At 43.5% G+C, this 25,386-nt stretch overlaps 2 protein-coding genes across 3 annotated transcripts in view; both read right to left on the bottom strand.

Annotated features, from left to right (window-relative positions):
• LOC147111753 (interleukin-1 receptor type 1-like) overlaps positions 1–1,447 on the bottom strand; it is a 127,640-nt gene extending 126,193 nt beyond the window's left edge. The window contains 1 exon segment of the mRNA XM_085998294.1: positions 1,282–1,447. Coding sequence (XP_085854420.1) covers positions 1,282–1,447 — 166 coding nt within the window.
• Positions 1,448–1,804: 357 nt separating this feature from the next.
• Positions 1,805–25,386, bottom strand: part of LOC147111752 (interleukin-1 receptor type 1-like) — a 70,841-nt gene continuing 47,259 nt past the window's right edge. For both annotated transcript variants that reach the window (XM_085998956.1, XM_085998955.1), the window contains exons 4-11: positions 16,972–17,158; positions 14,382–14,553; positions 11,875–11,940; positions 7,848–7,977; positions 7,585–7,733; positions 5,213–5,356; positions 4,894–5,055; positions 1,805–2,804 (exon numbers count right to left, since the gene is read on the bottom strand). In XM_085998956.1, the coding sequence (XP_085855082.1) occupies positions 2,452–2,804; positions 4,894–5,055; positions 5,213–5,356; positions 7,585–7,733; positions 7,848–7,977; positions 11,875–11,940; positions 14,382–14,553; positions 16,972–17,158 (1,363 nt within the window). In that variant the 3' untranslated portion in view covers positions 1,805–2,451. The remainder of the gene's footprint in view (positions 2,805–4,893; positions 5,056–5,212; positions 5,357–7,584; positions 7,734–7,847; positions 7,978–11,874; positions 11,941–14,381; positions 14,554–16,971; positions 17,159–25,386) is intronic.

The following is a 25,386-nucleotide window of genomic DNA, read 5'->3' as shown; positions in this document are numbered from 1 at the left end:
GCAACAATTATTGAACAAGTAGAAGGGTTCAGAAATATCTGTATTGAAAAATTCATAAAGGTTGAGTCGAGTCTGCCTTTAATAGGTGGAAAATCACTGGTGATGTATCCGCAATGTGTGCCCTGCGACCATCACTGCTTGTTGGGAATGTAGAATTCACCCTATAATCTATGGCAGTATAGCTAATACAAAGTGACAAGGAAACACAAATCTGTATGTCAATAAGGTTTTTTATTTAGAATATGTAATGTGTATGGTTGGACAATGAAAATGTGATATCAAAGAGATTGAGAGTGGTTGACTATATACACCAAGTGAAGTATACCCTCCTAACAAATCAGCTTGGGTGGTAACTAGGGACGAGGGACAGGGTCACTGGCAAGGCTTGGAAGCTAAGTAGAGCCAGGCCTGGTTAGTACCTGGAGGGGTGACCATCAGGGAAGACCAGGTGCAGAAGGTCACGGAAGGAGCCCCGAGGAGGGGCGGTTGGTGAGAAGGTCACGGAAGGAGCCCCGGGAGGGGCGGCTGGTGAGCAGGCCCGGGCGTTGGGCTGAAGATTGTCGGACAGGAGGAATGGTGGAAATGGATGGCGGCGCGCCCGGGACGGTGCTATTTACGTTAATGTTAATGTTATTTGTACTGGACTCAGGGGAGCTTGCAAGATCACATTTCGTTGTGCATTGTACAATGACAATAAAGTTGAATTATTATTGAGAGCTGAGGAAATATGAAGCATTATTTGAAAAGTGAGAATCTTCATTTGAAGTAGTAAATCTGTAACGGTTAACTTTTATTAAAGCAGCATCTATGGAAGTCAAGAATACAATTGTATCCTATAATAAGAGCTGAAAAAAGCACAGCCCTGACAAACTGCATATTACCCAGTACAAATTTTAAGTCAGCAATGAACAGTAAAGGTGCTGGGCTGAAGTTCCATGCTTGGCCTGCCAGGAACACCCACCACTGATCCCACCATAATTTCTGGAGTCGGGGAAGGTTTTCTCATTTAAACAATCCTGGTTGGTGCCCGCATCAGTCAGGGCGCATCTTGGAAGCCTGCCAGATGGGTCAGCCGCAAATGTGGTGGAGGCTGCCCACCGAGGGAGTGCTGCTGGGGCCACTCCAGAAACATGCTACAAAGTTGTCTATTAGATGGGGGCTTAAAAATAACATTAGAGAAAAAAAAATTGCGAGCCTAGGCCACAACCCAGGGCAGGATCCCCAGCTGAGACCCAATTCCACCCCTACAACAGCCAGTGCATCGCTTTTCACTGAGCATACCCAGCTGCTGCTGTTCCACCAAGCTGAGGATGAGGAAACTCTCAGCCACAGCCCCACTACCACTGATGTGGGTAACTTGGTTTAGAGTGGACAGTGGTGCCATGGAAACCAGTGGAGGACAACGGTTCTGCAGAAACCGGTAGAGAGTCTGTGACCCAGCATACATGGTTCCTGGCCTAATTCCCAGCAGGCTTGCAGTGGAAGTGGAAGGACCGCATACAGAACAGTCTAACCATTTTACTTTCTATGTATGCTATAGAACAATTTAGTAAAAGTAGCCACAAAGTAAGAAAGTGCAGAGGTGTGTAGAATACATAATAAAACGTCTTTCAGCCTATCCAGCTCATTTCATCATCCAGAGTCATGTTTTAGGTCCTGATCTATTTTTAAAAAATTTTTACTAAGCATGTTGCTTTTGTATTAGATCTGTTGTTTAATGCATCCTATTGTTAAAAAGACCTTTTCAAATAAAAGCATACTGATCATAAGAATAATGAAATGTTTAAGAAAACTTCCAGTCCTCCACAATTCACCATTTTATTTCACACAAATTGTCTCTATGCTGTGCTTCCTCATCACCAACTTTTAGTAGTTAAGTTGGGTATTTTTAGGATTTGGGTAGGGTCTTAATTACAGAAAATTTTTCAACATATAAATAAGTTCCACAAAATATATCAAACTTTCAAAAAAAGTATCCTGTGTCTTGATTTTTAAAATACTTATCCAACATTACATTATATTGTTGCAAATCTATTTTTGGAATACATTAACTGACCAAGCTGTCTTCACTTCTATTTACATAATATATATGGGCAAAATATGTTTGTGTATAATTTGTGGATACTGTATTCTAATTTAAAACTATATGCTTTGTGCAGTTTTAAAATAACAAAATGTCAATTAAAACACCACTTTTAAAACTATACTGACAACTTAGAGAAAAAGACATCGGTTTTGATAAAAAGATATAGGGGGTGAATTTTTTCCAAGGCTTGTAATACTGTTAATGAAGTTTCTGCCGAACTTCCACCAAAGTTAGTGGAAGAAGCCCTGAGGAAACCCCTAGTGTTCAGTATTACATGCCTCTGCAGTTTACATAACTAATTGTACTATACCTACATGTCTTTACTCTCTTAAAACATGGTATGATATTTCATGCATTTCTGATGTCTAGTAATACTCAATTTTACAATGAGACCGAGAAGATCTTGGTGGCATGTTGTATCTCACTTGTTTCCACAATTTTGAGTTTGATGATGGAGATTTTTTTTTCCATTCACTGTTTTTCCACTTAATGGTTCCTTTCTTTTGTATAATATGTCTCATTGATTCTGAAAAGTCACTATAATCCTCATGATATTCCAGCTCAATCAGAATAACTTCCATTTGATTACACATCAGTGCATCGTGCAATCCAACTTGCTGTTCAAACATAGTGCACAGCTGTTTATCAAAAGACTTTGTCATCAAAATAATCAGTCTTCTGCTATCTTTGATATTTGTTTTTACTTGTTCAACGAAAGCTGAATAGAATTGGAGAAAAGGGTACAAGATAAACAGAGCATTAGCCTTCTAGTAAAACTCCTGGGCTCGAAAATCTGCATGCTGTGATCCCACCAATAACGCCTGGTTTGTACACAGCAGTGGCCTCCAGCCCAGACCCTGCCAGAGTACACAGGCTGGGAGGGCACCTTACTTGCATGGGACCAGCGGGCACCTACAACACTATGGGCAAATCCCAGGCATTCGCAAGCCTACACACTTCCAGAAACTCCTGATTCATATAAATGCGAGGGCTTTCTTTCTTTTGTAATACAGAGACACCTCTTGATTGAAATTACTTTCAACGATCCTGTTCACTTTTACACTCTGTACTAAGGTATTGAATGAAGCAATGTCACCACAAAATTATGGTACTGGGGAGTATCTGTGGACCTCACACAGATTCACTTAGCTATAGGATCAACAACAACAACAACTTGTATTTATATAGCACTTTTAACATAATAAAACATCCCAAGGTGGTTCACCGGAGCGTTATCAAACAAAATTTGACACTGAGCCACATAAGGAGATATTAGGGCAGATCACAGAATCACAGAAACCCCACAGTGCAGATAGAGGCCATTTCGGCCCATCGAGCCTGCACCGACACATATCCCACCCGATCCCCGTAACCCCTACACCAACACATATCCCACCCTATCCCTGTAACCCCACGTATTTAATCCCCCTAACACTAGGGGTCAATTTATCATAGCCAATCAACCTAACCCGCACATCTTTGGACTGTGGGAGGAAACCGGAGCACCCGGAGAAAACCCACGCAAACACGGGGAGAATGTGCAAACTCCACACAGACAGTCGCCCGAGGCCGGATTCGAACCCGGGTCTCTGGCGCTGTGAGGCAACAGTGCTAACCACTATGCCACCGTGCTTGGTCAGAGGGGTAGGTTTTAAGAAGCATCTTCAAGGAGGAAAGAGAGATAGAGAAGTTTAGGGAGGGAATTGCAGAGCTTAGGGCCTTGGCAGCTGAAAGTATGACCGCCAATGGTCGAGCGATTAAAATCAGGGATGCTCAAGTGGCCAGAATTGAAGGAGTGCAGATATCTCAGAGGATTGTGTGGGTGGAGGAGACTACTCTGTTTTGGCCATAAACACCAACTACCTAGTACTGTAACGCAAGTTTCCCATGCTAGCACTAAGAAAAAGGTGCAAAGTCATAGGGGAAGTCACAAAAGCTCAATTTGTACCTGGGTTGGACTGAATTTGTCGGGTATGGTAACATAGTGGTTATGATACTGGCCTGGATTCCAAGGCCTGGACTAATAATCCGGAAAGTGAGCACAAATTCCACCATGGCAGTTTGTGAATTTGAATTCAATTAATTAAATAAAAAGCTAGTAACGGTGATACCATTGTCGTAAAAACCCAACTGATGACCTTTAGGGAAGGAAATCTGCCATCCGTATCCGGTCTGGCCAATATGTGACCCCAGACCCACAGTAATTCACTCTTAACTGTCATCTGAAGAGATGAAGTCCCATTTTCACACTGAGGACACCCGAGTTGTGTGGCACTACCATCGTGCTGAATCGGGTAGATTCAGAACAAATCTAGAATCTAAAAACTGGGTATCTATGAGGCGTTGTGAGCCATCAGCAGCCCTGGTTCAATCAGTAGTGCAGAAGAGCATGCCAGGAGCAGCATCAGGCATACCTAAAACTGAGGTGCCAACCTGGTAAAGCTACAACACAGAACTACATAAATAAACATCCTTCATCATCGCTGAGTCAAAATCCTGGAAGTCCCTCTCTAACAGGACTGTGGTAGTACCTTCACCACATGAACTGTAGTGGTTCAAACGGTGGCTCACCACCACCTTCTCGAGGGCAATTAGGGATGGGCAATAATGATGGCCTTGCCAGTGACGCCCACATCCCATGAATGAATAAATAAATTAAGGAATCATCTCTCTTTCTGACGTGTATTTTGCCTTTACATTCATCTGCCAGAATAGAATTATGCCTAATATCAGCAATCCCATATCTTTCAATGCAATATGTTAGGATCACGGAATATGGAGGCTAACAATCCATATTTTAGTCTTACCTTCTCCAGGCAGATCATCTCTTCCTGGTATGAACAATTTATATCCACACTGGCATTCCAAAACTTGAGGCAACACATCCATAACAAAGACAAGGATATTGGTACTGTATGAAGAACAAGGGCTTCGTGGATAGATGATATAAGCATCATATTTCTTACCATCTGAAAGCAAACAAAGCACTTGTGTAATTTACCAGAACACGGTACTGAAATTATGTTGCACTTAATTTGTCATTAGGTTAATCTGATTTTGACACCTATACCCACATATTTATGATACATTAAAAAATTTATACACAAAAATAGAATTTGCACCTACCAGTTTCAGGACAGTCTACAGGAAACGTATCACGATACCACAGGACAATATCAATCTTGAAAAACTTGTAAGTGCATATGCAGATGAATAAAACACAGGCAAATATGCCAAATGCAGCTACTATCACCCTTGTAAAATCAGGAGCTGAACATAAACAAAATATAAATTTTAATTAAAATTATAAGAATCATAAATTCCTACGGCGGCTATGCATTTTGTACAAGTCTGCTATTACCATTAGTAGGAGAGAACGGTGAAGAGAGTTTATTGAAAAAACAAATTAGGCGTGAATCACATCTGCAACATGCAGAGAAAAACATTGGTGCTAACTTGATGGGCCAACTGACCTGTTTCTGTGCTGTGACATTGTATGATTCTACGCTTTTAATCTTGTCTATCGAAAGTGGATACTCTGACAACTAGTCCACTTCCAGTAGCAACTATAACAGACTACAGTATTTGCTTTGCAATGTATATAGGATTTGTACTTTATTCTGAAAGTGGTCCATTCCCTAGCCGAAGTAATTAAAATGACAAAAGTACATTTAAAAAGGAAACTAAATTGATGTGTGGATTTCAGTGGTTCTGATCACATAACTGTAAAATGTATTTTATTTCATATAGTGTTATTTACTCTGAAATGTAATATCATTTAGCAAACAAAACATAAATCATGGTGTAAATAGGAAAAGATGTTAGCAACAATTTGCAAATGCTTTTAATGTAAAAAAAAATCACAAGACACTTTACAGAGGGAAGAGAAATAAATAAAATATGTATTTAGAAAGCGATGGCAAGCCATGGTGGATGAACTAGCAAAGGTGTTCAAAAGTTTGGTTAAAAATATGTGTTTATGGAAAGTTAAAATTGAGATGGTAGTCCTGCAAGGTCTGTTCATCCTGAGTGAGTGGCCGGAGGGAAATGGAGTCAGTGGCAAAGGATGCCCAGTTTATGGCTGCGGCCAAAAACAATGGCTTCAGCCTTCCCCATATTCAGTTAAAGAAAATGTTGACATATCCATCATTTGTTCTTGGGCAGACAATCTAACTGCCCGGAGGTAGCCATGGAATCAAGGGAAGAGGAAGAGAGGTAGGGGTGAAAGCAATCAACATTCACACGAAAGTTGACGTCATGCCTGCAGGTGATGTCACCAAGGAGAAGCATGTAGCTGAAGAGGAGAGGGCCAAGGATAGATCCTGGGGGGGAACTCCAGAGGTAACTGCACAGAGATGACTGTGCGGGAGTAGGAACAGAAGCCACTGCTGGAGATGCACTGGCAGCATTTGGGCAGGTAGGAGTGGAATCACATAAGTGCAATCCAGCAGAGCTGGACAACAGAGGAGGATTGCATGGTTGACTGTGAGAAACACTTCAGGGAGGTTGAGGAGGAAAAGGAGGGATAATGCACCACAGTCACAAAGCATGTCATTTGGTAATTTGCTTATCAGATTTACTGAAATTTAATTCAGAGCCATGGTGCTATTTGAACTCATGACCCCTGGGTTACTTGTCCAATATCATAACCACTGCCATACCAGGTATACTTGAAGTTGTGGACCTCTGATTTAAGGGGGTAAAAACAGAAACAGAACCAGCAGGTACAACAGGGTTGGGAGGAGATGGTAACAACAACATGCATTTACATCGTGCCTTTAACATAGAAAAAACATCCTATGGCACTTTATAGAGGCAAGAGGGAATAAAAAGACGCTGAGCCAAACGAGAGATCAGGAGGGGTGACCAAAAGCTTAGTCAAAGTAGTCAGGTTTACGGAAGGTTTTAAAGGAGCAGAGGGAGGTATAGAGGTTATGGGAGGGAATTCCAGAGAGTGGGACCTAGACATTTGAATGCACAGCCACTAATTGTGGGAAGAAGGGATGGAGATACAAAAAAGTTGGAGTCCGAGGAATGGAGACGGTAAGTTATTTGGTGAGCATCGAGGTATGTCACAATTCAGCAGAAATCTCTTCCCTTTCAAGTATGCGGTATAAGCACACTGCATAATTTGTGTATATCTTACATTTAATAAAACTTTTTCTTTTTTTAATGCTCAGAACTTTGTATATAAAAATATTTGAAAAATCTCTGATGAAGTTATGCAACCTGATCAGATCTGAAATGAAAACCAGAGCATTTAACTTTATGAATATGACAGTGGACAAGTATAGCAGACAGTCATGTCTGAATTTGATTAATATATTAGAGGATGTTGTCAATATTCAGTTTTCAATATTGATTAGTAAGAAAGCAAGGGCAGTCTCATCATATAAAGACACATATGGAAGTCACCAGAGATCCTGCATCAGGAATACCAAATGGTCCTTAGATTAAAGACAATTGCCATTTCTTAAATATTGTAATGAATTACTTGCCTGTTTTTTTAAATTTAACAGTTGCTATTTGATACCCCAAGCCATTTTTTGCAACACACGTCAGTAATTCGTTATAATACTCTTCTTTGAAATTGGGAAAAATTATATTCATCTGATAATAGTTGCCTTGCTCTTCATTGTTCCTCTGACTGAAAACAAAATTTATATACATATAACCAAAATGAAACAAGCTGTAGTCAGCATTTTTTGATGACAGTAAATTATGCGCCGATTCAAGCCCTGATAAAATTACAAATGCATACCTTTGTTCAACTTGAATATGGTCATGGAAATAGTCTTCAATAAACGTATTATTTATGAGCCAATACATTACCGTTGTGGGAGGATCACAATATCCAGTATATGCTGTGCAAGATAAGTTCAATTTTGAGCCTGCACAAATAACATACAAACATTTTTATTCGCCTCAATGTTGTAAAATTGGAACTACATCAATACAATAAGCATCTTGGCTTGAACAAAATAAAATAAAATAATCTCATTGAAAATCTACATTCTCATAAACAGTGGAAAAGTCAACACATGAATATAGTAAAAGTCTAGAATTCCATCTATAAGTAGCTTGCACAAGTACTATTACAATTTATAAAACAAATGTTTGCATACATCAAGGCTACCCAACCTTTGGAACTACAGGCAGATACTTGTGACAGTACCAGCGAGCAGGCTGCATGATTTTGCCTAAATGTGAACTTCCATACACAGAAAATTGAAACCTACACAAACTTTGAGACCCCGTACACACAAAAGTGACACCATGAACATTAAAAATTGTGACCTCTTTCTTTACCCTGTCCTCAGCCCAATTATTCTATCTCTATCCATCTCCTCCCATCTTGCTTAATTTCTTCACAGACATTTAAATTTCCCAGGTTGGAGGACTGATTGGTGGTTTTAGACCAATCAGGGAGCAACCTTTATTAAATCTCCAAGCCAAGGATATTTAAAAGGTTGCAGCCAAGCTGCTCATTTGGCCCCAGGAGAAGGTAACATCACCAAATACATGTTCATTGAGGCACCCAACGAGATGATGACCATGATGGCTGAGATCTTCTAGTCATTAGTGCTGAACTACTTCCTGAGATGCTGGAACTCAGCTGTGGTCACAATGGTGCACAAACAAAGCAAAGGCTCTGGGAACCCAACAATCACTGGTGTATCAGCTTGTTGAGCTACCTGGGAAAGCTGCTGGAAGAGTCATCGCATACCACCTAACATCACCTCAAAGGCATTGACTTCTTCAACTCAGGCCAATCAGGGTTCAGACGAGGAAGAAGCACCCGTGACAACTTGCTACGACTGTCAGAAAGTATTCCCCAGGCCTTTAACCAAAAAAAAAGTGCACGTTGACGATGTTGCTGGACATGGAAAAGGCTTTTGACAAGTCAGCACCAGAATTTTCCTCACACTGTACAAAGGCTACATCCATCCAATCCTAGAATATAGCCATCCATCCAATCCTAGAATATAGCCATCCAGCCAATCCTAGAATATAGCCATCCAGCCAATCCTAGAATATAGCCATCCAGCCAATCTTGGAATATTGCCATCCAGCCTGGGGCACAGCAAGTGAGCCATAAATTATGGGACAAAAAAATATATAGAACTGAACAATAAAGGCAGCATACTGTAAGGGGTTTTCCTCGAGAGATTTCCCTGAGGCCTCTCTCTCTTGCACAGTAAAACCTTGAGTGGTTCGACCCACTCACCCCTTAGATTCTGTACTCTGGACTTAGGCGCAGGAACTACAATGTAGAGAAAACTCTTGTAGACCAAGTTTGATGAAACAAAATGAAATTTTATTGCATAAGGAAAAATATCAAATCAAATGCAAGCAGATAAGGGAGTACATGGGAGGGAAAAACACACAAACAAATCATAACGACACAGTACTAACTAAAGCAACTACAGGCATCTTATACTCTACAAAGATTATCATGAAATAAGGAAACACACGGAACATCGAGGGACAACAACTCATGTTAATTGTACCCTTAAATCCACCCCCTTATTAAACCTATCTAGATCTGATTGTGAAGGGCCAGGAACATGTTCACCAATCCCACTAGGAAGTGCAAGGTTTTGAAATCGAGTCTGTGTTTGGTCCTTTCAGGCGTTTCGTCTTCACGTGGATCATGGAGCCCCTGCGAGCTGCACCACCCCGCTCTCCTGAGGTGGGGGGTCGGGGGCAGCTGTACACCGGCGGGCCTGGATGTCGGCGGGGTCGAGGATCGTCGGCTCGACCCTGGTTAGAGGAGCCTTGGGCTGGCTCCCATCGCTTCCTCAGGTTCCTTTTCTCTCTTCTCCCGAGCCGGGGTGGCTGGAAGGTTTCTTCTCTTGGGACCTTTATTTTTTTGTTTCTTCTCCCAAGTTGGGTCAATGGCCTCTCGTTCCGGCAACGGCCCGGGGATGGTCGATGATCTCCCGATGTGCTTCCCCGGGGCGGAACGCCGGCTTCGAGACGGCCTTCTCGATGTTGGCTTTCTTCTTCCTCCTGCGATTGCCTGCTTCTTCTTCTGGGTGTCCGGATTCAAACTGTGTGTCTGAGCTCAAGCTGCAGGCTTGCAACTGTCAGCGTTCCAACTCGCTTGCCTCTCTGAGCTTGCTCCAACTGCCAAAAAGTCTCTCCAGATATACCTTTCTTCCAGAGGCTTCACTTCCCGCCCAAAATCAGGTTAGTCTTTGTTTTATTTTTGGTGGGCTGCGAGCACAGTGGGGTAGCCATTATATTTTAAAATGTCTTAAACGGCTGGTAACAGGCCCATCTCTGGTCTGGAATTACCTTCATTGTTTTTAATGGCCTGCTGATCTCGTTATCTAGTCCTGGGTGCTGTTCTCATGAATATGAAATTGTCCCCTTTTGTCTGGGGAAACATTTGGATGGCCTCTGTCTCCAGGCCGATCTTGACTAGATCTGCATCTAATCTATATGCATACGTGTGGGTCTGGTTTCGTTCTCTCAGAAACGGCTTCCAGAACTTACTGTGGGTTGAATCCACAAATCTGTCTGAGGTTGCGCAGGAACCATTTTAAAGTGTCCCAATAAGCTGGTCACATGGTATGGCGGCCATTTTGTATGCCCCTTTTTCTGGGCTTCCTTTTAAAACAGTCTTTAAAATCATGGCCTCTTCTGCCATTTGACCCTTATTAATACAAAGTCCAATTTTGCAAATTCTACAATACCATCTCATGCTTTAACTGCTCAATCTATATGCAGAACATCTGTGGATTTCAAACCTACACAAGGCAAGGACTACCCCATCATTGTCACTGTTGACATAGTAAGGAATGAATGAACCCACACTGGTTAATTTGCAACCCTCTCTCTGGGTCTGCATTAGGTAGATGGCCTTAGCAACATTCAATCAGATAGGATTATGGTGCAGGGGTCAACTGAAATCCCCATATCGGTCAGAATTGGCCATGACAAGTCCCAGAATATCGAATATAAAAAGGACGTGAAAAGGGTAATAAATCCTGGGACATCCTTATCAAGCTACCAACCTTACTCGCTAGCTTCATCCAGCCCATCTTTCTTTCTTTCTTTCCTCAGCCTCTGCACTGAGAAACTCCTCATTCTCAATGATTTAAATCTCCATTTTGGCTTAATCTCCTCTTAATTCATCATCTTCCTCTCCTCTCTCAAATTCTCCTTCCATAATCAACTCTTCCACTCATATTCATAGCTATCCCTCAATCTTGCCCATGGCCTCTCCACTCCTGTGGTCTCAATTATCGACAAGGACATCTCCACCACTTCCTTGCTTCTCTCACCACATCAACATCACCTTATCCTCCTTCAATGCCACTTCCTTTTGCATTTACCTTGAAAAAAAATTCTCCTCGGAACGCTACGGTGTTTAAAGCCCAAATAACACTTACATCCTCGATAAAAGAATTAAGCATCTCAAAACAATTGCTTAAGTTGGACTCAATAGAATATACCTGTGAAATTTAAGTCACATATTGCTATCTGCTGACCTGTATAATTTCAATAAAAGTAATTAGTAGTTCAGCCTGAGCTACGCAGTATATCCATGAGGTGTTTTTCAACTAGTTCAATGAGGTCAGAAGCATATGGGCATCCTGTACTATTTCCGGGACATGTCTCAAAAGTAAAATGGCCCACTGTTCAACCCAAAATAACATTTCAATTCAGGCTTTTGCAGAGAGTGGGAATAAACAGCATTAGGAAGGAGCCGGATCGGGAACAGATAATCAAAAAATGCGGCACAAGTAGCCTTGCCCCTTTTTCAGAAAAAAACTTACCAGGTTCTATTTCAATTGTACCATTTTTTGGATGTTTAATTTGTGGGCCTACACTTGCTTTACAGCCTGTGAAAATAAAAATAAACAAACATTCTATGAGTAAAATAATAGTGAGACATATTGGTAAATTATATTTAATTGACATTAAGCACACTGGAGAAAAACAAAGACATGTTAACAATGTAATTGTTTACAATTTTCTACCGGCATAAATGAAAGATGAAAGGTATACCTTAGAATACTCAACCATACATCATTGCTATTGATACTATCATAAGGTCATGAACCAGTGATGAGAAACAAAGTTATTCCACTAGGTGGTGTTATTGTTTTAGTTAAACAACTAATCTGCTGAGCTCAGAATAATCTCAGCATGTTCTATCTAATGTTCGAATGGTTACCCATTTATACATTCAAAATGATTTATTCATTAGATTAAAAAAAAATACATTGTACTTTTAAACCGTTAGCTTGGTCAGGACCTTCACATGACTATTTAGAACTGTGGAAAGAGGCCACAGAGCATTTTTAACAGGATGAGAAAAATATATCAAGTTTATTGTTTCTGGTTTAACAATAAATTGTAATGCTAATTAAAAAAATAAACAAGATTCTCAAGTGTCTAATTTTGACAACAAAAAAGTAAAATTAAAATAATGTTTCTGTTCAATACTAATTCTAGCTATCTCCTTTATAGCAAATTTTAGATAGAGACATTTTTAAAAGTACACCAAGAGCATTTGAAGGATTGGAGTATGAAAGTGGACAGCATAGGCCTTTTTTTTAGTTACCATTAGATGGTTCCTCGTGCTGCTGCATTTGACAGCCATGCAGAAATAGTTATATGTTAGAGGTTATTTTGTCTGGTCTCCTTGTTAATTTTTTAAAAATTAATTCATGGGATGTGGGCATCACTGGCAAGGTCAGCATTTATTGCCCATCCCTAGTTGCCCTTGAGAAGGTGGTGGTGAGCTGCCTTCTTGAACCACTGCAGTCTGTGAGGTGAAGGTACTCCCACATGGCTGTTAGGGAGGGAGTTTCAGGATTTTGACCCAGTGACGAAGAAGGAATGACGCGTGACTTGGAGGGGAATGTGGAGGTGGTGGTGTTCCCATGCTCCTGTTGCCCTTGTCCTTCTAGGTGGTAGAGGTCGCGGGTTTGGGAGGTGCTGCCGAAGAAGCCTTGGCGAGTTGCTGCAGTGCATCTTGTAGATAGTACACACTGCAGCCACAGTGCGCCGGTGGTAGAGGGAATGAATGGCTATGATTCAGCGAGTATGACTGTCAGGCTGTTGCTTGGCTAGTCTGTGGGACAGCTCTCACAATTTTGGCACAAGTCCCCAGATGTTGGTGAGGAGGCCTTTGCAGGGTCGACTGGGCTGGGTCAGTACAAAGAAGGTTCACTCGGTTAATCCCGGGGATGAGGGGATGGACATATGAGGAGAGGTTGAGTAGATTGGGACTCTACTCATTGGAGTTCAGAAGAATGAGAGGCGATCTTATTGAAACATATAAGATTGTGAAGGGGTTGGATCGGGTGGATGCAGGGAAGATGTTCCCGATGATGGGTGAAACTAGAACTAGGGGGCATAGTCTTAGAATAAGGGGCTGCTGTTTCAAAACTGAGATGAGGAGGAACTACTTCACTCAGAGGGTGGTAGGTCCATGGAATATGCTGCCCCAAAAAGCTGTAGAAGCTACATCATTACATAAATTTAAAACAGAAATAGACAGTTTCCTAGAAGTAAAGGGAATTAAGGGTTACGGGGAGCGGGCAGGAATTTGGACATGAGTCTAAGTTCGGATCGGTCATGGCCCTGTGGGTAGCGGAGCAGGCCCAGGGGCCGTGTAGCCTGATCCTGCTCCTATTTCGTGTGTCTAATTCTGTTAGATTCAGGAGATGGTTCTGTGATAGTGGATTGGCGGTTAGGATCAGATCAGCCATGATCTTATTGAATGGCGGAGCAGGCTCGAGGGGCCGATTGGCCTACTCCTGCTCCTATTTCTTATGTTCTTATGTTCTTATGTGTGCCGTTGTCGTGTCCATTGCCGGTGCTGAGGTCGGTGCCGGGTGGTCCTTCCGGTTTTATTATTATTGTTTCTTGTAGCGGTTTGTTACAACTGAGTGGCTTGCTAGGCCATTTCAGAGGGCAGTTAAGAGTCAACCACATTGCTGTGGGTCTGGAGTCACATATAGGCCAGACCAGGTAAGGACGGCAGATTTCCCTCCCTAAAGGACATTAGTGAACCAGATGAATTTTTACGACAATCCGATAGTTTCATGGTCACCATTACTGTTAATGAATTGCTTTGAAAGTAATCAATGTGTATTCTGTCAGAAAGCATTTAAAATGATAGGCTACTATAATACATGTTTTTTTTTAAATACTTGATTTGAAAGTTTACATTTTTACAACCATCTATTACAGTATAAAACTAAGAAATTCTACATAGTTCTTCCAAGAAAAGCATACGTATTATTATTTTGTTGGAACACACCAAACCTACCTTTAACATAAAAGTCAATGGTTTTTGCCGTTGTGTATTGTAAACCATTATGCATAAACTGTAGCTCACAGACATAGATTCCTGCATCTGATGGCTCCACATTCTTTACTGTAAGTTGCCAGTCACCTTTGTGGTAGTTGTATTTTTCTCCATATGAAATAGGCTCACAATCCTGAAAACAAAATTATATACAATTATTACTATAGAGCCAAGGATCCCATAGCTCAAATGTTCTCCTCCAACAAAAACCAGAGTAGAAAAATGGCAGCCCAAGATTTACACCTGCCTGTGGCTGACCTGGGGTCAGTCAGAAACCCCAGTCACTGGATGTTTGCTGATGTTAGGGTGGATACTGGCAAACTATTGCAGCAATTAAAAACTTACAGCAGCTTAAAGGCAGCACACCAGAAACTGTAAATTGCACTCTCTCTGAAGGCTCTTCAGCAGAAGATGTCTGATAGATCGGTAGGACAAATGAGAGCTCCCACGTGCACAGATGAGGCAGTGGAATTGCTTTTTACTAAAGTAGTTTGGTAATTCTTCTACCAATCACTTAAGAATATCTTGGGGGCGATTTGCATTTTGGGTGCACATCAGGTGAGTGGTGGGTAGAGCGATCACTCCAGCATGAGGCCCAAACCTGTTTCATGGCTGCGCCTAATTAGAATATTTCCGAGGAGCTGTTGAATTAAGTGCTGGCATGCAGCATACCAATCAGAGTAGCAGCTGAGGCAAAAATAGCCCTTAAATAGTTGAGGGGGGCTGGCAATCTTGAGGAGAAGGAAGCACAAAGGAACTGGCAATAGGTGAGGAGAATTTTGCGGAGCCAGGAGGAGCATTCATGCTCCTCCCTGCCCCACAAAAATCCTTCCTGCAATGTTTCCAAAGCAGCCTCCAGCGGTCCCTGGTAAGCAGATCACACGTCCCACCCAGTGGAACACCAACATTTCATCGGGATCCTACAGATAGCGTAGAACCTAAATCTGCATATTCAAGTACGCTCTCGCCTGTTTCGATCGGGAGCACTGGTCGCCTGTTTCCAGCCCGCTCCAAAATTGTGGCAGGCCAACCGTTGATAGAAACTGGACAGCAAGTAGTGCATTGCAGTTTTCAGCCTGCTTCCACCCAGTTCCCACTCAGAAACTGGGATGAAGATTGGCCCTATTGTTTCCGCATCTGGTAGCAACCAGAGCTATAATTTAACGGGTTATTTATTGGAAACGCAGTCAAAATTTTATAAGGGCAACACAAACATTAAAAAATAATTATACAAAAACTCCAAGTTTTTTTAAACTAAGGAGACAGTTCCTGAAAATACAAGGACCCTCCATTTCAATGCAAAATTTGATTCCTGGTTTGTGCTGACTTAGCCTGGCTGCGGAACTGTTGCTCTAGTTGGCCTCAGTACCCTGGTTGGGAAGGGAAAAATCAATCATTCAATCAATCAATCAGCCAGGGATCCGGTTCATCCAGTAAACAGTGGTGGAAAGTACGTGTCTGAATCTCAGCTGAGGACCAGATTGGACTTGGCTACGATTTCCCTTCCCCCCTACCCACTGCCAGTATTTCACTATATAGATTCCTACATGGGACATGGTCATTTGGGGAAGGTATTAAAGAGCTGCAGGTATCCATACCCCAGTGCAACTCGTATTGGAAAAAAAAACTGCACGGCAGGAACAGACTCTTAAATGAGCAAATGTTTGATGATAAATTTCAGGTTCAATCCCTTAAATTTGAGATCTCAAAAACAATGTTACCAAGAAATTTGGAAGCAAAACTGAGTAATGCCATATATGTTGTGGTGATTTTCAAGCTTTAGGCCACTTCTGCCAACTTTAGTCCACCATGGGTAGCAGGTTGCACAACGTCAACACACCAAACATGCAACACACACGGGTAATATTATTTCAGCCACATCCTTTGATGCCCACAAAATAGCAAATTTGTAATTTAGGAATTAGCTGTGCAATAGTCTTAAACATATGAGCCTGGATTTTCCAATCAGGGTATACCTCTGGCAGGGTGGGACATCCACCTGCATGGAGATACCTTGCAAACCCGGCTGACATTCGGCTCCCAGGGTTGTTTCCGTGCTAGAAGCTGCCTTCTTGGCCTCAATCATCAGAAATGGCATTGCCAGATCAACAGCCTCAGAGCTGACCACACAAAATGTTTTTAAAAATTGAAAAATTACTCCCGTCTGCTAGATATGTACATAGCAGTAGCACTGTTGTCGGTACTATGCTTTTAATCCCTCTGTTGACTTTTGAATGCCATATTTTAACAAACATCCTTGGTGTCCAATATTCAATCAGGGCAAATGGCAAGAAACACAATAAAGGCCTTTCCCTAATTATGTTTTTTTTTTATTTGCATGTGCCAGCCTACATATAGGTTTGTTATTTGGAAAGTGGGAACGTGTGGAGCACAATCCTGAGCAATTTTCTGGCCCCAATTTAGTTTTGGTGTAACCTTGGCACAGCCCTAAAGGAATGCTTCTTTAAATTATTTTAGGTGATGGAGTAATTTCCATCAGTAAACTGGTCAATGTTATACATTAAGGCTTCTACATCAAGATATCCCTTACCTTGTACCACCTTAGTGCTAATTCTTCATTTGAGGTTACATAGTCACTGATATCAGGACAAGAAAGCCTTTTAGAAGTCCTCAAATATGAAGAAGCCCCATAGAACTTTTCATTCTGGAAGCATGAAGCACTAGTAGAGTTGTTAACTGCTACTGAAACGGCCATTTTGATGCAAAAAGTTGGAGACCTGCAAGTGCACATTGAAGTGTTAGAATCGTTTTCTAATACCAAGTTACCAAATAAAAATGTTCATGGATTTCAATGCACAAAGTACATTAGTTGAATAATGGAAGAAAGAGAAGAGAAAACCTTAAAATCCTGGATTTATCTTTCAACAAGAAACTGCCCAGAAAGGATGGATAAAACACCAACTCAATCATATTTTATGGCAGTTAAAGTGTTGGAATCACAATCAAGACAGATTAGGCACCAATCCCGTACTTTTGCACACTGTCCCTCACCTGAACTAGACTATCTGTCTATCCCCATGTTGTAAGAAGATATTCCAAGACTCTGCTAAGTCAGCCACTGCAAAATCTTCATAACACATTGCCCAGCTGTGCATGGACCAATCACCAACACATAAATCAATCCAACTGCCTGCTGGTCTCCCAGCAATGAAGAAATGGACTCAGGAAGCCCTGGAGAGCCAGAAATCCTCCCAAGCCTACGAATAGAGCCATGAGCAGGTTACTCTAGTAACTGCAATTGTATTACAACCTAGCCAAAGCTGGAACTCTGTCAGGGAGATGTGAAAGACACATGGATTGAAGCTTTACTCCTCCTACCACCAATGCTGGAACATCAGTATGTCAAGTGTCAGCAAGCAAAACTATTAAGGAATTATACAAAATAATTTTCCTTAAAATTATTCAGTTCTACTTTTAGAGAAACTTGGGAGGATATCAATTAAAGTTATTGTTCACTAAAGGTCAATGAATGGTAAACTGTAATATCTTACAAAAACAAAGTCCTAGGCCCCGTTACAATTTTGTGTTTTATAGAACCATTTTCTCTCTCAATTGATGAACACCAGTTCCGTGAGCGAACTTTGCTTCCCTGATCTTAAAACCGTATTGTTAAAATCAGTTATTACTCTTTGTAGAGTTACGCGACTTAAAAACTGACAATTAGCTTCACTTGCAGTAATTTGATTACTAAATTATCAAAGTTGTACAATACTAAATAATTAACATATTTTTAGTTGTTTAAGTGGAAATATAAGGCACAAAAGAATTCTGCAAATGCTCTTGATAAAATAAATTATAATGTGGAAATCTAATGAGAAAAGTCCATAATGGATTAATTGCCCATTTCAATAATGCAGAGAGACAAGGGGCTCGATTTTGTTACTGGGGCGGGCTGGGGTCATGCAATCTGCTTTTCGTGTTAGCCACCCGATTCTAAATCGATATGGGAGAATGAAGCGATTTTAACTTAAGTGGGCAATTGAGTTCCAGCGTGTGGGAACCTGTGTCCCAATTAGTTTTTTCAGTCTGAAACTCGCCTCCGATGACGTCATCATTGCTGCTGCATTTAAGGTCTGCAAGAAGCCTTGCTTCTTCTGCAGACTGCCAACCTTTTGGCCTTTCATGTTAGAGGGACCTGGAGGCAGAATGACCAGCGAGAGACCTAGGTCTGCTCCCAGCTTTGATGACATTGCCCTGCAAGCTTTAGTGGAGGGAGCAAGAGCCAATAAAGAGGTGCTCTTCCCTTCTTCAGGGAGGAAGAAGCCTCCCCAGCAAACCATGGCTGTGTGGGTCCAAGTGGCTCAGGAGGTCAACTCTTTGTCGATAACCTGCAGAACCTGGCTTCAGTGCAGGAAGAGGTTTCATGACCTTCTGCGCATTGGAAAAGAAAAGTGAGTATTATTATGTCCGTGAATGATTGAGACACGGACAGCAGGAGTTGAACAAAACAAGTCTTTACTGATGGAAGTCAATAGTGAAACTGAAACAACAGAGGCTCACTAGCGCCTTTTATACAGGGGTGGTCACTGCCGGTACTGCAGTCTGAGACCAGTTATTCTCTTAAAGGTACATACACAACAATTCCTCCCCTTTTAGATAAACAGTACATAACATTCATTTAACAACTAAATGATAACTAATTACAATCACAATTACAGTTGCTAGATACATTGGTTAAGTTTAAGCAATTATAAGTTCAGTCTTTGAGGAGGCTTCCTGATTCTGTCTGGATAACGCCTCTTTGGGGTATCAGGTTCTTCTGGCAATGTTGAGACGGGATCAATGTCGTTGTTTGGTTCATCTGCTTCCAATATTACCGGTTCTGCGGTAGCTGCAATTGGTACGTCAATTTCATTACCAGGTGTATCAGATCGTGGTGTGGAGTTGACGTTTTCCAGTGACTCTAGAATCTGGTCAGCATGTCGTCTTACAATGCTCCCCCCAACGTCCACGGTATACATGAGAGGTCCTTACCGTGTACAAATCGTTCCTGGCTGCCATTTCTCAGTGCGGTAGTCCCGGGCCAAGACTGGTTGACCTATCTTAAAACTCCTGGTCGGCCTTTCATTCATATTCTGAAACTGCCTGTTCTCCACATCTCCTCGGACGTTTGGCTTAACCAAATCCAAGCGGCATAGTAGTCTTCGATTGAAGAACATCATGGCTGGAGTTTGGTTTGTAACCGCATGTGTCGCATTCCGGTAGGCAAACAAGAAGTTGTCCACCTTGTGTTGTAGGGGTATATCTTCATTACACATTGCCTTGAAAGCCTTCTTGAATGTTTGGACAAACCTCTCGGCCAATCCATTAGTGGCTGGATGATATGGGGCAGATGTGTAATGCTTAACACCATTGTTCTTTAAGAACCTCCGGAACTCTTCAAACACAAACTGTGGTCCATTGTCAGAGCAAATCTGTTCAGGCAGCCCATTCCTGGCGAATATGGTTCGTAAAACTGTGATAGTTTTTTCCGTGGTGGTTGAGGACATTTTTATTACCTCTGGCCACTTTGAATGTGCATCCACTGCAACCAAAAACATCGAGTCCATGAAGGGACCAGCAAAATCAATGTGCACCCTTTGCCATGGAGATGAGGGCCACTCCCATGGATGCAGAGGAGCTTGTGGTGGGGCGTTTTGGACTTTCTGGCATCCTGCACAGCTCTTGGTCATCTCTTCAATTTCTCTATCGATTCCCGGCCACCACACAAACGCTCTGGCTAAGTTCTTCATTTTTACCCCACCCAGATGACCCTCATGAAGCTCATTGAGCACTCTATCCGTCAACTTAGGTGGAATTACTACTCTGGATCCACACATCAAGGTTCCTCTGCACACTGACAGCTGTTCTCTTCTCGGCGAGAATGCTGGCAGCAGTGGTTCGCCATGTGCTGGCCATCCCTTCACCATTAAATCACAGACCCGTGATAGTGTCGGGTCATTCCGTGTTTCCTTTTCTATGTTTGCATTCGTCACAGGGAGACATTCGACTATGGTCGAGTGGAATAACTCCATTGGATCCACTGCAAGGTCGTCTTCTTCCACCGTCGGCAATGGTAGGCGTGACAATCCATCAGCATTCCCATGCTGTTTAGTTCCTTTGTACTCGATGTCATATTGGTGTGCCCCTAGGAAAAGGGACCATCTCTGCAGCCGTTGTGCTGTCATTATCGGTACGCCCTTCTGAGGGTTGAAAATGGAGACAAGAGGTTGATGATCGGTTAGTAGAGTAAATTTTTGACCGTGCAGGTAGTGATTGAACTTCTTCATCCCCCACACTAGGCTGAGGGCCTCTCTGTCAATCTGGGCATAGTTACGCTCGGCAGAAGTTAACGAGCGTGACGCAAAAGCTATCGGCCTCTCTAAACCATCAAGGAATTTATGTGACAGTACCGCCCCAATGCCGTAGGGAGACGCATCACACGCCAGTCTGATCGGCAGTGCTGGGTTGTAGTGAGCCAATACTTCCCTTGAAGTGATTAAGTCCTTACTCTTCTGAAAAGCCTGCTTACAATCATTGCTCCATTCCCATGCTACTCCCGTTCGTAGCAGGGCGTTCAGTGGGTGCAGAATTGTCGACAAATTCGGCAAAAACTTATGGTAGTAATTCACCAATCTGAGGAATGACCTCAGTTACGACACATTTTCAGGCGCTGGGGCCTTAACAACCGCTTCAATTTTGTCAGGGGACTTATGTAGCCCCTCTTCATCAATCACGTGGCCACAATACGATATCTGTTTCTTAAAAAACTCGCACTTGGGGCGGTTGGCTCGCAGCCCATGTTCCCGTAGTCTAGTGAGCACCTGTTCTAGGTTGTTAAGGTGCTCACTGTCATCTTCACCTGTCACAAGGATGTCGTCCAAGTAACACCGAGTCCCCGGAATCCCTTGCAGGACTTGTTCCATCGCTCTTTGCCATATCGCCGGAGCCGATGCTACTCCGAATACCAATCGATGATACTGGTAAAGACCTTTGTGAGTGTTTGTGAGATACTTCCTAGAGGACTCTTCAACCTCCATCTGCAAATATGCTTGTGCTAAGTCAATTTTTGTAAAACGCTTCCCTCCAGACAGTGAGGCGAAGATGTCTTCTATCCTTGGGAGAGGATATTGTACTGTGTGAAGGACTGGGTTCACCATCACCTTGAAATCCCCACAGATGCAAATCTTTCTTGGCTCCCCGAACTTATTGCTTAACGTTTTCTTCATGACAGGAACGATGGGTGTCGCCCACTCGCTCCAGTCGACCTTAGACAACACGCCTGCCTTCTCCAGATTCTCCAGCTCTGCCTCGACGGCTGGGCGAATTGCATATGGTACCGGTCTTGCTTTGAAAAACTTGGGAACTGCATTCTCTTCTATTTTTATCGAGGCGGTTACGCCTTTAAGCGTGCCCAGTTCTTGTTGAAATACCTCTTTGGCGTTAGCTAAGATTGTTGACAATCGTCCAGGAGTGACGTCTTCATCTTTTTTACCGTCCACCGTCATTGCATGAATGGAGTGCCAATCTAACTTTATCTTCCTGATCCATTCACGTCCCAATAACGGTGGTCCACCATTTGGCAGTATGTAGAGATACAATTTCCGTATTTTCTTGCCGTTGTATTCGACAGGCACCCTTATTTTTCCTCTGGGGTATACTTTTTGCCCCGTATACGTCGTCAAGACGATGGATGTCTCTCTCAAGGGTATGTGTGAGAATAGCCGCTCGTAGTCTCGTCGATTCATGACGGTTAGCGCTGATCCTGTATCCAATTCCATTTTAACTTGGGACCCTGCTATTGTGAGGGTGACTCAAATGGTTCGGTGATCCTCTTTTGCAATTACATTGTGAAGTTTGAGACAGCTTAGTCTCCTGTTCCCAGATTCACTATCGCTCATCTGGTCTTCGGAACTACTGTCCGTCATCTTTTGTACTTTCTTGTACGGTTGCTTAGTAGCCTTTTTGTTGTCGCTGGTCTTCTTCCCAGACCTGCAAACTCGTGCAATGTGTCCCATCTTTCCGCATTGCCTGCATATTTTGTCTTTGGACCAGCAGTCCTTCTGGTCATGGTTAGTTCTACCGCAGCGATAACATTTTGCAAATCCCCGTGTCATTTCGTGGGTGCCGTATTCCTGTGGCTTTTGTTGAATTTCTGCAGCTCCCCTGGCTGCTGCTTCATACGATACTGCCACGCTGAAAGCCTTATCTAGCGTCAGCTCTTTCTCTGAGAGTAACTTCTTCTGTGTTCCTTCACTCAGGAGTCCACAGACAAATTTGTCCCGTAGGGTATCTGCCAGTCCTGCTCCGAACTGGCAGTACTTTGATAGCTTGCGTAGTTCCGTAAGGTACTCAGCATTGCTCTCATCTTTATGCTGAGTTCTCCTGTGGAATTTAAATCTTTCTGCTATCAACAGCGGTGCAGGGTTTAGGTGTTCCTGTAGGACAACAACAATTTCGTTAAAGCTCTTCGCCTTCGGTTTGGCTGGAGTAATCAGGTCCCGCAATAGGCCGTACGTTCTAGCGCCCATTACGTTTAGCAATATCGATGCCTTTTTCTCCTCAGCTATTTCGTTTGCCTCGAAATATACCTCGACTCTTTCCACATACGTGGTCCAGTCCTCTATTGTATTATCAAAAGCAGTGATACAGCCAGTCTTCGGCATCTTGCAAATCTAAAATGGCGCCTCCCGCGCTTTGCTTCTTCCCCGCTGTTGCTAGCGCTGCTTTCCGCGGTTCCCGTTGCAACCTGCAGCTCCTCGCGGTTTCTTGCGCGTTTAATATTTCTTCTTTTATTATTTTCCCATCGTGGAACAACCCTGCAGGACTCTTGCCTCCCTCTTCTCGGGTCTATACGCAGCCCGGCTTCGTAGCACTGGCCGCACCCTGTGTGCTCCACCCTCTCTCTCTTCCCGACAACGCTGCTCGGCCCCGTTGCAAACCACCCACTCGAGTTCGCGACCGCCGCAGCCCAGGAAGGATCAGTGCACTACCTGCCACCAGCCCGATTAGCTGAAGCACCGTCGACAGGAACCAGGCCCTGCTTCCGACAGCTTCTCCAGCAATCTTCAACTCCGCTAACACAGGGGCGGATGCCCACGGTCGACGCCCGTTTCTACTGCCTCTTACTTTCTTTTCTTTCTGGCCTCGACCTCTGCTCACTTCGCTGTAGGAATGGATCCCAGGAGGTGGTGCAGACTGTAGGTAGGTTCGTATCTGCTCGTCGCCAGTATTATGTCCGTGAATGATTGAGACACGGACAGCAGGAGTTGAACAAAACAAGTCTTTACTGATGGAAGTCAATAGTGAAACTGAAACAACAGAGGCTCACTAGCGCCTTTTATACAGGGGTGGTCACTGCCGGTACTGCAGTCTGAGACCAGTTATTCTCTTAAAGGTACATACACAACAAGTATGACTTTCCCATCACCCTCAATCTGATCCCCATTGCCTCTCCTCAACAGCACTCAGCTTTAGCAATCTCTTCCTCCACATCCCACTTGACACTGACATCCATGCACCCTTACCCATTCCCTCTCTCTCTATGGTCACATTCACCTAACTATTCGACTATGCAGCCCTCACACTCCCTATCACTGTGATGCTATGAAAACAACTTACAACACACAGGGAGGGCCCGTGGTCTTGCCACCTCACTCCATCTTTGTCTCCTTCTAAGCATCTATGCTATGGATTCTCTACACTCATTCCTTCATTCTCACTCAAACTCCACTTGTCTCCCTCATTGCAGGAAAAGAGAGCTCACAATAAGAGGGAAAGAGCGAGGACAGGAGGAGGGCCACCCTCAGTAGCCCAGCTCACCCCCTGGGAGGAGGCAGTCCTGGAGATCGTGGGAGTGGAGGACGATGCGCAAGTGGGGGACGGACAGACGGGTGCATCACAGCAAGCTGGTGACAGAATAGTTTTCCATCTCTCTCATTGACATTGCATGAGTCACTGATAATGATTCTGAAGCTACATCGTACGGACTTATGATCATCTGCAAAATGCAATGTGCATGTAACCTTGGCATCACATCTCTGACTCTTTCCTTTACTCCCCACAGGACCATCAAAAGCACCCATCCCCACTAGCCAGGAGGAAGAGCCTGAACATCCAGACTCCTCCGAGGAAGCTGCAACCTCCGAGGGCGCAGCATCAGCAGAATTCAGCGCACCCAGCACCAGCGCAGACACTCACACCTCGATGGGACCTTCGTGAGATAGAGTAGTGTTGTCACCTGGTGTATCACAGCTCACAAGTGAGCATCAGCAGATGGTGGAGACAGGGACAGCAGTGGAGAGTCCTCTTCGAAGGGTGCAGGACTCTGCCAGCTCGGCTCAGCTGCATGTCGACCCTCTGCCTCTGGGTCCATCCACAAGATCAGCGGTGCTGGAACTCCAGGAACAGATGCAGGAGTCTCTGGCAGGTTTTGTCTCCAGGGTCACTGCGAGTGTGGAGCGAATGGAGGAGTCCATTACGAACATGAGCAGAACCTTTGTGGAGTCATTGGCGCATGAATGCATCACCATGGAAAGGATGGCAACCTCACGGAGGTGATAAGTCGCCAGAGTGCAGAAAACATGGTGAGTGTTCTGAATAGAATGACATCTCTGGAGGAGCGATGGTCATCTACTGAACAGAGAAACCAGACCTTCATGGAAGTCCTTCTGAGTAGGACTGCCAGTGCAGATATGGGTCCCCATGGTCCCCCTGATGTGCAGAAAGGTGCTCTCAAGCCACTTGCAAGCGCTGAGGGAGACCTGACCCATGAGAGGGAAGTTGGTGGCAGACATCAAGGAAGTGGGGGCTCCTCTCCAAGCGCTCACACTTCCATGTCACTGCAGAGCCCTTGGTCAGAGCCCCACCAGAGTCCACACCCAACTGAGATCGGCGTCTCAACCCCTGCACAGCCGCAGACTGTTGGCGAGCCCTCACAGGATCGCAACCCCAGAGGACACCCGCC

This window comes from Somniosus microcephalus, chromosome 10 (genome assembly GCF_052327205.1).
Source record: "Somniosus microcephalus isolate GS21.2 chromosome 10, FLI_Smic_1.0, whole genome shotgun sequence".
NCBI classification, from domain to species: domain Eukaryota; kingdom Metazoa; phylum Chordata; class Chondrichthyes; order Squaliformes; family Somniosidae; genus Somniosus; species Somniosus microcephalus.
The sequence above is the reverse complement of the archived record's forward strand: the minus strand, read 5'-3'. Positions and strand labels throughout refer to the sequence as shown.